Source organism: Hyperolius riggenbachi, chromosome 3 (assembly GCF_040937935.1).
Source record: "Hyperolius riggenbachi isolate aHypRig1 chromosome 3, aHypRig1.pri, whole genome shotgun sequence".
Classification (NCBI taxonomy): domain Eukaryota; kingdom Metazoa; phylum Chordata; class Amphibia; order Anura; family Hyperoliidae; genus Hyperolius; species Hyperolius riggenbachi.
The window spans coordinates 11,426,291-11,439,806 of NC_090648.1; the positions used below are offsets into that span (position 1 = coordinate 11,426,291).

General features: G+C 47.0%; 1 protein-coding gene across 1 annotated transcript in view; it reads left to right on the forward strand.

Moving 5' to 3' along the window:
• The window catches only part of CD68 (CD68 molecule), a 29,167-nt gene extending 15,676 nt beyond the window's left edge, over positions 1 to 13,491 (forward strand). The window contains exons 2-6 of the mRNA XM_068272010.1: positions 1,709 to 2,307; positions 4,414 to 4,524; positions 5,555 to 5,612; positions 8,366 to 8,530; positions 12,378 to 13,491. Coding sequence (XP_068128111.1) covers positions 1,709 to 2,307; positions 4,414 to 4,524; positions 5,555 to 5,612; positions 8,366 to 8,530; positions 12,378 to 12,520 — 1,076 coding nt within the window. The 3' untranslated portion in view covers positions 12,521 to 13,491. The remainder of the gene's footprint in view (positions 1 to 1,708; positions 2,308 to 4,413; positions 4,525 to 5,554; positions 5,613 to 8,365; positions 8,531 to 12,377) is intronic.
• The last annotated feature ends 25 nt before the right edge of the window (positions 13,492 to 13,516 follow it).

The window sequence follows — 13,516 nt, forward strand, 5'->3', positions numbered from 1 at the left end:
ATATTGTAGGGAGCACTCGGTGCATGTGATAAGATATATCACATATGGTGTGCCACAATTGATGAATTCCTTGATTGGAAACTTGCGTCCATTTGTGGTTGATATTGCTTCCCGTGTGCGCTTGTGTACACCACAGTAATGACATGTTTTTACCCCGCATTTGTAAGAACCAGACAGACTAAGCCAGGTCGAGGATCTAGGTCTAGACTCAAACAGGCTAGGCGAAAGGGATTGGGCTAGAGTGGGGGCACGCCTACTGGCAAAACGTACTCCCTGTTGTAGGATGATCCGCAGGTCTTCATCCCCCTTTAAAACTTTAGCTATGAGTAAGAACCGTTCGGTTCGAAACATGTCAGCTATATGATGTGTGATTTGGTGTGGATACGTCCATAATAAAGGAACTTGATTGAGGGATATCGTGCGGACATCCTCCTCCTTTGCTAAAGCTAAGTATACACTTTCAATTATAATCGGCCAATCACTGACCAATTTTACCACCTCCACGTAGTATGAGGACCAGCAGATTTTGAATACTAAAGGCAGCCACACATCAGGCAATGATGGGCAGATTGGACCAAGAGACTTGACACTCTCTCTAATCTGATTAGAGGCACATCTGTCGTCTGCCCATACACCACAGGCCGATTCCGGATCAATCTTATGCTGAAATCGACCTGGAATTGGCCTTGTGCTCAGCATCCGCTGCCTCGCCGCCCCAACGCTATTCCCCTAATGTTAAGTGTCCCACCCGGTGAAAGTTATACATTACCTGTCCGCGGCCTCCACTTGTCTCCGCTGGCTCCAGGCGCACTCTGTTCTTCATTCACGCGCACCATGTGGTTGCCTAGTAATGTGGCCGCGTGTATGATGTCTGATGTCATACGCACGCCTCTTACTAGGCAACGGTGTGCGTGTATGGAAAACGGAGTGCGCCCGGAGCCAGTGGGGTCAAGCGGAGGCCGCGGACAGGTAATGTATAACTTGCACTGGGCACCAGGGGGACATTTAAAATGGGGGGGGGGGGGAAGGAAGGCAGCGCTGGGGGTTTCGTCGTGTTTGTCAATCAACTTGAAATTGCATGGCGTTACTGCTGCGCACCCGATCGAGCAAGTAGGCCCAACATCTTGCAGCATGCGCGATCGACTTATGTGACCAATTTCATCCTGAAATTGGTCGCATTGTCAGTCAGCATGCACTTGGCGGCACCAATTTTCATTCGATTCGATTATAATAATTGAAACAGGTGGTCGAACAGCCTCCAAGTCACCTTAAAGGCTCATACACAACTACCAACAATCTGTCCAACTATCTTCCAAACTTGTCTGTTGGAAGATAAGTTGGGTGTGTGTACAGCTGGCAAACAACCAGATGTCCAACTGATAACAGGTTATTTGCCAGATCCAACCGGTGGCTCAATCTGTCCAAGTATCAGGCAGGTTGGAACGTGTGTACAAGTCTTTTCAACAACTTTGCTGTTTTTGAATGAAGACATGTTGTGCAGTTTGTCACTTAGCTGCTGCGCATAGTATTTATGTGCATTTAAGTGTATTTAAGTGAGTTCATTATTTAGTTGGTTGGCGTGTGTGAACGTACTTGTCAGGTAAACAAGTTGTTCTGTGGTTGGTCAGTTGGACGGTTGGACGGTTGGTTGTGCATTAAGTTGGACGTATTGCAATGTTAATTGTTTTGTCTCGTCTTTCTCACGCAGGGTGTCTCTGTGATGATCAGCCCGCTAACCTGAGGCTGGATTCGGTGCAAGTTCCCACAGATCCATCGATTCAATGGTGGCCATGGAAAACCAAAACCACCACAAAACGTACCACCACAACACACTCAACAACGCAACAAACAAACCACACTACCATCCCATCTACTACAGCACAGATCAACCACACAACCACTCCCGCTACCACAGCACAGACCAACCACACGACCACTCCCGCTACCACAGCACAGATCAACCTCACGACCACGCCCGCTACCACAGCACAGACCAACCACACGACCACCCCCGCTACCACATCACAGACCAACCACACGACCACGCCCGCTACCACAGCACAGACCAACCACACAACCACGCCCGCTACCACAGCACAGACCAACCACACAACGATGCCCGTCACAACAGCACAGACCAACCACACGACAATGGTGTCCACCACGGCACATGCAAACCACACGACGGCACCGCAGCCCACCTCCCCCCCTCCTCCTCCAGAATATTTTGTCAACAGCACATCGGGAGTCTGCCTGAGAATAAAAGCCAACTTTGTGATAACGCTCAACATCACAAAGATCATAAACGTGAGTCTATGTTTCAGGGGCGTAACAGGGGATGCAGCCCCTGCACTTGCACAGGGGAGGGGGGGGGGGGCCTGTAGGGCCTGCTCAGGGCCATTCTGGGGGGCCGGAGGGGTCGCAGCATGAGGGGAGAGCGTGACCACCTACATCGGCGGGGAGAGGGGACAGTTCCTCACCTCGGGCTCTCCCCTCAGCGCTCCCCTCCAGCATGAATTAGTGGCTGAAGGCGGCGGTAGGAACACTACCCTGGGGGGCGGATTGTCATCTAAACTTTTGCAGGGGGCCCCTGTGATTTGTATACAGTGGGTTGCAAAAGTATTCGGCCCCCTTGAAGTTTTCCACATTTTGTCACATTACTGCCACAAACATGCATCAATTTTATTGGAATTCCACGTGAAACACCAATACAAAGTGGTGTACATGTGAGAAGTGGAACGAAAATCATACATGATTCCAAACATTTTTTACAAATAAATAACTGCAAAGTGGGGTGTGCGTAATTATTCGGCCCCCTGAGTCAATACTTTGTAGAACCACCTTTTGCTGCAATTACAGCTGCCAGTCTTTTAGGGTATGTCTCTACCAGCTTTGCACATCTAGAGACTGAAATCCTTGCCCATTCTTCTTTGCAAAACAGCTCCAGCTCAGTCAGATTAGATGGACAGCGTTTGTGAACAGCAGTTTTAAGATCTTGCCACAGATTCTCGATTGGATTTAGATCTGGAATTTGACTGAGCCATTCTAACACATAGATATGTTTTGTTTTAAACCATTCCATTGTTGCCCTGGCTTTATGTTTAGGGTCATTGTCCTGCTGGAAGGTGAACCTCCGCCCCAGTCTCAAGTCTCTTGCAGTCTCCAAGAGGTTTTCTTCCAAGTTTGCCCTGTATTTGGCTCCACCCATCTTCCCATCAACTCTGACCAGCTTCCCTATCCCTGCTGAAGAGATGCATCCCCCGAGCATGATGCTGCCACCACTATATTTGACAGTGGGGATGGTGTGTTCAGAGTGATGTGCAGTGTCAGTTTTCTGCCACACATAGCGTTTTGCATTTTGGCCAAAAAGTTCCTTTTTGGTCTCATCTGACCAGAGCACCTTCTTCCACATGGTTGCTGTGTCCCCCACATGGCTTGTGGCAAACTGCAAACGGGACTTCTTATGCTTTCTGTTAACAATGCCTTTCTTCTTGCCACTCTTCCATAAAGGCCAACTTTGTACAGTGCATGACTAATAGTTGTCCTATGGACAGAGTCTCCCACCTGAGCTGTAGATCTCTGCAGTTCATCCAGAGTCACCATGGGCCTCTTGACTGCATTTCTGATCAGTGTTCTCCTTGTTCGGCCTGTGAGTTTAGGTAGACGGCCTTGTCTTGGTAGGTTTACAGTTGTGCCATACTCCTTCCATTTCTGAATGATCGTTTGAACAGTGCTCCGTGGGATGTTCAAGGCTTTGGAAATCTTTTTGTAGCCCAAGCCTGCTTTAAATTTCTCAATAACTTTATCCCTGACCTGTCTGGTGTGTTCTTTGGACTTCATGGTGTTGTTGCTCCCAATATTCTCTTAGACAACCCCTGAGGCCGTCACAGAGCAGCTGTATTTGTACTGACATTAGATTACACACAGGTGCACTATTTAGTCATTAGCACTCATTAGGCAATGTCTATGGGGAACTGACTGCACTCAGACCAAAGGGGGCTGAATAATTACGCACACCCCACTTTGCAGTTATTTATTTGTAAAAAATGTTTGGAATCATGTATGATTTTCGTTCCACTTCTCACGTGTACACCACTTTGTATTGGTCTTTCATGTGGAATTCCAATAAAATTGATTCATATTTGTGGAAGTAATGTGACAAAATGTGGAAAACTTCAAGGGGACCGAATACTTTTGCAAACCACTGTATACCATCGGTGATAGTAATGCAGTTTAGCAATCACATTTTATCTATTTATTTCACTTAACTTAAATACATTTGAAAGCAAAGTATCAATACAAAAGACTGCAATATAAAATAACCCTCCAAGGTGTATGATTTTAAATACAAAAATATATTGAATTATAGTTAATGTCTTGCTCTTAAACTAACCGTTTTATTATCCACTTCAGGTGACGATACCGAATGGTCCGGAAACAAAGGCCTCTGGGAACTGTAGCGATGATGTAGCAGAGCTAACACTCAAATTTCCAAATGGAAAACTCACCCTGACATTCAGACAGGTATGGGGGTAAAGAGGGGGACCTAGGAGGGCAGAAAGAGTCATGGGGGGAACAGAGGAGGGCAGAGAAAGGTATAGAGGGACAGAGGAGGATATAGGAGGGCAGAGAGAGTCACAGGAGGGGCAGAGGGGGACATAGGATGGCAGAGAGAGTTATGGGGGGGGACGACATAGGAAGGCAGAGAGAGTCATGGGGGGAACAGAGGAGGGCAGAGAAAGGTATAGAGGGACAGAGGAGGATATAGGAGGGCAGAGAGAGTCACAGAAGGGGGCAGAGGGGGACATAGGAGGGCAGAGAGAGTTATGGGGGGGGGGGACAGAGGGGTACATAGGAAGGCAGAGAGAGTCACAGGGGGGGGGGGGTAGAGAGAGTTATGGAGGGACAAAGGAGTCATAGGAGTGCAGAGAGAGTTATGGGGGGACAGAGAGGGACATGGGGAGCCGAGAGAGTCATGGAGGGGGCAAAGGGGGACATAGGAGGGCAGAGAGAGTCACGGGGGGGGGGGGGACAGAGGGGGACATAGGAGGGCAGAGAGAGTCACAGGGGGGGCAGAGGGGGACATAGGAGGGCAAAGAGAGTTATGGGGTGGGGACATAGGAAAGCAGAGAGAGTCCCAGGGAGGGGGGGCAGAGAGAGTTATGGGGGGACAGAGGGGGACATAGGAGGGCAGAGAGAGTTATGGGGGACAGAGGGGGGCATAGGAGGGCAGAGAGAGTCACAGGGGGGGGGGCAGAGGGGGACATAGGAGGGCAAAGAGAGTCACAGGGGGGGACAGAGGGGGGCATAGGAGGGCAGAGAGAGTCACAGGGGGGGACAGAGGGGGACATAGGAGGGCAGAGAGAGTTATGGGGGGCAGAGGGGGACATAGGAGGACAGAGAGAGTCACGGAGGGGACAGAGGGGACATAGGAGGGCACAGAGAGTCACAGGGAGTTGGAGGGGGACAGAGAGGGTCCAGGTATATGGGGTAGAGGATTTGGAATCAGAGATGTGACGCACTAAATAAATACCCTTTTTTTCATATTTTGCAGAACAAGACAGAGAAGAAGTTCAGTCTGGGCGCTGTTCATATTACCGTACTGGAGAAAGGTAATTCAGGAAACGATACGCTCTGTAGCCAGGGCATGCCAGTGTAGGGCAGTCCTCTCCATCTTACGTCAACTCCTCCAGATTACCATCTGGTTCCGGCAGTGCGTGGATAACCCAGCGCTTGTCCATCTAATAAGAGTTAATATACTGTATAATCACAGATGTGATGTCTGTTAGGTCCATCTTTTATTTGCAACATAAAGGACACCTGAGGTGAACGTCTTTGAAGAAATGGAGGCTGCAGGCATGTGTTAAGCGCATATGTGATTCTTAAACTTGCAATGCAAGTAATGTTTCACAGGCAAACCATATTCGCTTACATTAAGTTTAGTCTCCATTCTGTGCTACCCTCCCTAGGCACGGTGTCCGTCCATTTATGGTGCTGAGATATCCACATTGCTACAGAAGTGGCTCAACCTGAACATCCTGCTCTATGCCTAACGCTAACCTCCTCCTCCTCCCTTGCTTAGCCTTAACCCTTGCTGACCAGCTAGATGAACCTTGTGCCTGGTCTTTACCCCCCTCCCCTAAATGCCTGGTCCTACCCTAACCTTTCATCTATGCCGACCAGAGCCGGATTAAGGCTAAATGGGGCCCTAAGCAAAGTAACTGATTTGGGCCCCCTCATCATGTCATAATAGAATCAGAAGATGCAGCTGCACAGCAACATGCCGCACACACTGGGGCAGCCGAGCTACTGGTTGCTATGGGCAACAGCCCGCTTTCCTCTGTGGGTGCACAATGCAGGGAATAGCAGCGGCAAAATGCAGAGTGAGAGATGAATGGCTGGGACATTTGCACTCAGGGGCTGGGGCACCCCTGTGAAGAGGGCGCCAGATATCACAGCAGCAGCACTTTCCCCCTGCATCTCCAGCCTGGCAATAGCAGAAAGCTCTGGACACCGCCAAACCGGAAGCCGTTCCCCAGACAGAATTACATAATCACCCCCACCACCGAACAACCGATTTCCTCCCAAACTAGACAGCCACCATGCAGCCTCCATCCCAGTGAATACCATAGTCCAGCAGAGAAGGCAGCCGCAGTGGGGGGAATGACAGCACCAGATGACTCACATTCACCTATCGCGATCCAAGCAATAGAGGTCCCGTCATCCGGAGCCCATCTGTCTCCTCTAGAGTGCTGCCGTTCTGTTACTACTACTATTACTACTTCCTGTCTGATCTGAGAATCAGGAAGTTCAGAGCGAGCGGCTGGACTGTAGAAGAGACAGATGGGTTTCAGATGACGGGATCTCTATTGCTTGGATCATGGATAGGTGAGTGAGCGTTTGCCATCTGCTGCTATCATTCTTGCTGCAGCTGTGGTCCTCTGTGGGAAGGGAGGGCGGAGTGGGCAGCGGCAGAGCGCACAGTAGCAGGAGGGGGACCTAGGAGGAGAGCCTGGCTCTGAAGACAATCAGCAGCGCACGGCATCATTTGACAAGACAAGACAAATAACATTTATATCGCGCTTTTCTCCTGGTGGACTCAAAGCACCAGAGCTGCAGCCACTAGGACACGCCCTACAGGCAGTAGCAGTGTTAGAGAGACTTGCCTAAGGTCTCCTACTGAATAGGTGCTGGCTTACTGAACAGGCAGAGCCGAGATTCGAACCCTGGTCTCATGTGTCAGAGGCAGAGCCCTTAAAGGGATTCCGAGCAGTGCCTGTGGGTATTCCTTTAAGCATACCCACAACTAATTAATTGCATCCTCACACCTACCAGCATGATGTTTGTAATTATATCCCCCTGGGTTCCTTATATTTCATTGCATTGTGCTGAATCGAGCTGCTGACTTTGGAGAAAAGTCGTCCTGTGTAATACAATGTAACTATGGAAAGATGCATATCATTTTGAAGCTCTCTTTCTCCTCTTTCCAATGATAGATAAACTGCCACCCTACGCCTTTTAGTTTTCCATAGTTACTGCACTGCTCAGAGTCCCTTTAACCATTATACCATCCAGCCACCGCTGTCAGGATGGCGAGGGCTGGTTTATGTGCTGATGGGGTCCCTTTGACTCTGAATGGGGCCCCAAGCGACTGCTTTTGTTGCCTGGTCAGTAATCCGGCCCTGATGCCGACCCTACAAATTGGAAGCAATGATCACCTGGCCTTATGTCCCGACATGTCCATTCAGCTAACTCCTAACTAAAACAGCAGAACATACACCTATCAGACTGGAGAATTTGGACAGAGTGTTAAGCACAGTACTGCACCCAATCTAAAGCCACGCTAGACAGTTATTGGCCAAGGTAGCCGGTTGGAGATAAGAATCTTGTATGTATGGTCCCCGACTTCCCTTGATCGGTGCCTCAGCCAGTGATTAGCCTGGCGGGTCCTCTAGCTGTGTTCCGTCCATCAGCCACAACATTACCGCATTACAGTAGGCACACTTGGTGTCATGCAGGGGTTTATCTAGAGGGGACCAACACCTGGGATCGCAGGGGGGCCCAGAGCTGGGGGGGGCGGGGCAACTACTAACCTTCCCTTCCTCCCATACAGGGGACTATACTTCACATCAGGTGTTTTGTGGCTGCACTTGTTATGGGTGCAAGGATCCCGATTGCCACACTTGTTTTATGACCCTTGAGAGATGGGCCCCCAGGCTGTGATGGGCCCCAGGGGTGGGTAGGCGAAGAGGTATGAACATTTGGGCGCCCATGAAAGTTTTACTGGGGGGACCCCATGAATTGTAGTTATGCCCTGGTTTCATGCCTCAGATCTGATCTGATTATTTGTTCCTCCACTTCACAGATCCTTCTGAATTCAGCAACTCGTCTCTTGAAGACATGTCGACACCGATGGGACGCTCGTTTGCTTGTAAAGAGGTGGTGGTGAAGCTGAGCCCGGCCGTGACCTTCGTGCTTTCAGATGTCCACGTCCAGGCCTTCGATGTACCAGGAGGCAATTATGGAAAAGGTGAATTAAGATGAGCTGAAGCAAAACAATTCTCTTCAATGCTTAGCTGTCTTTATCAGCAGAAAGTCCACAAACACTGATGAGTACCCCTAATGCTGATTGTAGGGGTGATGGAATAACACTGATGAGTAACCCTAATGCTGATTGCAGGGTGATGGAATAACACTGAGTAACCCTAATGCTGATTGTAGGGGTGATGGAATAACACTGATGAGTAGCCCTAATGCCGATTGTAGGGTGATGGAATAACACTGATGAGTAGCCCTAATGCTGATTGTAGGGTGATGGAATAACACTGATGAGTAACCCTAATGCTGATTGTAGGGTGATGGAATAACACTGATGAGTACCCCTAATGCTGATTGTAGGGGTGAGGGAATAACACTGATGAGTAGCCCTTATGCTGATTGTAGGGGTGATGGAATAACACTGATGAGTAGCCCTAATGCTGATTGTAGGGTGATGGAATAACACTGATGAGTAGCCCTAATGCTGATTGTAGGGTAATGGAATAACACTGATGAGTAACCCTAATGCTGATTGTAGGGTGATGGAATAACAGTGATGAGTAACCCTAATGCTGATTGTAGGGGTGATGGAATAACAGTGATGAGTAACCCTAATGCTGATTGTAGGGGTGATGGAATAACAGTGATGAGTAGCCCTAATGCTGATTGTAGGGTGATGGAATAACACTGATGAGTAGCCCTAATGCTGATTGTAGGGTGATGGAATAACACTGATGAGTAACCCTAATGCTGATTGTAGGGGTGATGGAATAACACTGATGAGTAACCCTAATGCTGATTGTAGGGTGATGGAATAACACTGATGAGTAGCCCTAATGCTGATTGTAAGGGTGATGGAATAACACTGATGAGTAACCCTAATGCTGATTGTAGGGTGATGGAATAACACTGATGAGTAACCCTAATGCTGATTGTAGGGTGATGGAATAACACTGATGAGTAGCCCTAATGCTGATTGTAAGGGTGATGGAATAACAGTGATGAGTAACCCTAATGCTGATTGTAGGGGTGATGGAATAACACTGATGAGTAACCCTAATGCTGATTGTAGGGTGATGGAATAACACTGATGAGTAACCCTAATGCTGATTGTAGGGTGATGGAATAACACTGCTGAGTAGCCCTAATGCTGATTGTAGGGTGATGGAATAACACTGATGAGTAACCCTAATGCTGATTGTAGGGTGATGGAATAACACTGATGTGTATCCCTAATGCTGATTGTAGGGTGATGGAATAACACTGATGAGTAACCCTAATGCTGATTGTAGGGTGATGGAATAACAGTGATGAGTAACCCTAATGCTGATTGTAGGGGTGATGGAATAACACTGATGAGTAACCCTAATGCTGATTGTAGGGTGATGGAATAAAACTGATGAGTAGCCCTAATGCTGATTGTAGGGGTGATGGAATAACAGTGATGAGTAACCCTAATGCTGATTGTAGGGGTGATGGAATAACACTGATGAGTAGCCCTAATGCTGATTGTAGGGGTGATGGAATAACACTGATGAGTAACCCTAATGCTGATTGTAGGGTGATGGAATAACACTGATGAGTAACCCTAATGCTGATTGTAGGGGTGATGGAATAACACGGATGAGCAGCCCTAATGCTGATTGTAGAGTGATGGAATAACACTGCTGAGTAACCCTAATGCTGATTGTAGGGGTGATGGAATAACACTGATGAGTAACCCTAATGCTGATTGTAGGGTGATGGAATAACACTGACGAGTAGCCCTAATGCTGATTGTAGGGTGATGGAATAACACTGCTGAGTAGCCCTAATGCTGATTGTAGGGTGATGGAATAACACTGATGAGTAACCCTAATGCTGATTGTAGGGGTGATGGAATAACACTGCTGAGTAGCCCTAATGCTGATTGTAGGGTGATGGAATAACAGTGATGAGTAGCCCTAATGCTGATTGTAGGGGTGATGGAATAACACTGATGAGTAACCCTAATGCTGATTGTAGGGTGATGGAATAACACTGATGAGTAACCCTAATGCTGATTGTAGGGGTGAGGGAATAACACTGATGAGTAACCCTAATGCTGATTGTAGGGGTGATGGAATAACAGTGATGAGTAGCCCTAATGCTGATTGTAGGGTGATGGAATAACACTGATGAGTAACCCTAATGCTGATTGTAGGGGTGATGGAATAACAGTGATGAGTAGCCCTAATGCTGATTGTAGGGTGATGGAATAACACTGATGAGTAACCCTAATGCTGATTGTAGGGGTGATGGAATAACACTGATGAGTAGCCCTAATGCTGATTGTAGGGGTGATGGAATAACAGTGATGAGTAGCCCTAATGCTGATTGTAGGGTGATGGAATAACACTGATGAGTAACCCTAATGCTGATTGTATGGGTGATGGAATAACAGTGATGAGTAGCCCTAATGCTGATTGTAGGGTGATGGAATAACACTGATGAGTAACCCTAATGCTGATTGTAGGGTGATGGAATAACACTGATGAGTAACCCTAATGCTGATTGTAGGGGTGATGGAATAACACTGATGAGTAACCCTAATGCTGATTGTAGGGTGATGGAATAACACTGATGAGTAACCCTAATGCTGATTGTAGGGTGATGGAATAACACTGAGTAACCCTAATGCTGATTGTAGGGTGATGGAATAACAGTGATGAGTAACCCTAATGCTGATTGTAGGGGTGATGGAATAACACTGATGAGTACCCCTAATGCTGATTGTAGGGGTGATGGAATAACACTGATGAGTAGCCCTAATGCTGATTGTAGGGGTGATGGAATAACACTGATGAGTAACCCTAATGCTGATTGTAGGGTGATGGAATAACACGGATGAGTAACCCTAATGCTGATTGTAGGGTGATGGAATAACACTGATGAGTAGCCCTAATGCTGATTGTAGGGTGATGGAATAACACTGATGAGTAGCCCTAATGCTGATTGTAGGGGTGATGGAATAACACTGATGAGTACCCCTAATGCTGATTGTAGGGTGATGGAATAACACTGATGAGTAGCCCTAATGCTGATTGTAGGGGTGATGGAATAACACTGATGAGTAACCCTAATGCTGATTGTAGGGGTGATGGAATAACACTGATGAGTAACCCTAATGCTGATTGTAGGGTGATGGAATAACACGGATGAGTAGCCCTAATGCTGATTGTAGGGGTGATGTAATAACACTGATGAGTAACCCTAATGCTGATTGTAGGGTGATGGAATAACACTGATGAGTAACCCTAATGCTGATTGTAGGGGTGATGGAATAACACTGATGAGTAACCCTAATGCTGATTGTAGGGGTGATGGAATAACACTGATGAGTAACCCTAATGCTGATTGTAAGGGTGATGGAATACATTCTCGAGGCTTTCTTACAATAGAATAGCCTGACTGCTAGAAGGTCTTGTTCAAAAGCTTCTCTAGATGCCACCTGACCGGCCGCCATGGTTGGCAACAAATCTCTGAGCATTTCTTATCAGAGACGAAGGGGAGGGTTAGCAGCAGAAAAGGATAAAAGATTAAATGGGCCCTAGGCAAGATAGCAGTTTTTGACCACCGCTGATGGTCACCTGGCATTTTTAGCAAGATTTGGAGGGGGCTGGCATCCAACAGGCCCCTAGACTTTCTCCAGGCCCTAGGCAACTGTATCCTATACGTACTGCTAGAATATACCATCTCTATGCAGTGATCTGGCCAGAATACGAACCTGGCCATCTATGTACAAAGTAATAAAAACGTAAAACTGCTCACTGTGAAGATGGGGCCCTGCACAGGTTATAACGTTCTCCTCTCTCTTCCAGAGTATAACTGCAGTAAAAGTCCTACCAATAACACTGTCCCCATCGTGGTGGGAATCGTCCTCCTGGTTCTGATCGTCATTGTGGTCCTCGTCTACATCATCGCCCGGCAGAGGAAGCACCGAGAGGGCTACCAGACTCTATAAAGACTTTCGGCAGGACGGAATTGACAGAAATCTGACGATTTGAGACATTTTCTTTCAAAGAGAACACTTCACATTGAATAGTTTGCTAAACAGTCCTCAGACAAGCCGACACTGCAGGGGCCTGCCTGTAACCCTTAAGAGGAACCCCAACCGAAAAAGCGGTTCTTGTCTGAAGAAGAGGTCTCAAGTTCAACAATTGTTGACCATTTCTCCAGTGGTTGCATGATCAGAAGGATTAGAGCTTCCATTATTATTCTTGTCTGTGTCCTAGCGAGGGAGATTCCCTTCAATTCCAGGAAGTGATGTCAGTCTCTTCAACAAGAAGCTGGTCAGCAGTAGAGAGGTTAATAATTCCAGTTTACATGTAAACTATACGCAGCATGGAACCGGGCCAATCAAAATCCACAGGAAGTGCATTAAATTGGCCCAGCTCCAATATGGCTGGACTACCACTTTAAAGGTGTAAATTGGCTTAACCACTTCGCCCCCCCGGGGTTTTTACCCTAAAGGACCAGAGCAGTTTTAACATGTCAGCGCTCCTTCCATTCATTCACCAATAACTTTATCACTACTTATCACATCAAACTGATCTATATCTTGGTTTTTTAACAACCAATTAGACTTTCTTTGGGTAGTACATTTTGCTAAGAATTATTTCATTTGAACGGGAATAATACAAAAAAATTTTTGGGGAAAAAATCATTATTTCTCAGTTTTCAGCCATTATAATTTTAAAATAAAGCATGTTACCATGATTAAAACCCACACATTTTATTTGCCCATTTGTCCCGGTTATTACACCATTTGAATTATGTCCCTATCACAATGTATGTCGACAATACTTCATTTGGAGATACAGGTGTAATTTTTCTGTTTTTGTGTCCGGTCCATGATAACAAGCCCATACATAGTAAAATAGCAGTAATATACCCTTGTAAAATACATATAAAAAAGCAGAGTCCGTAAGGCAACTATTATTGTATTTTTTAAAAACGT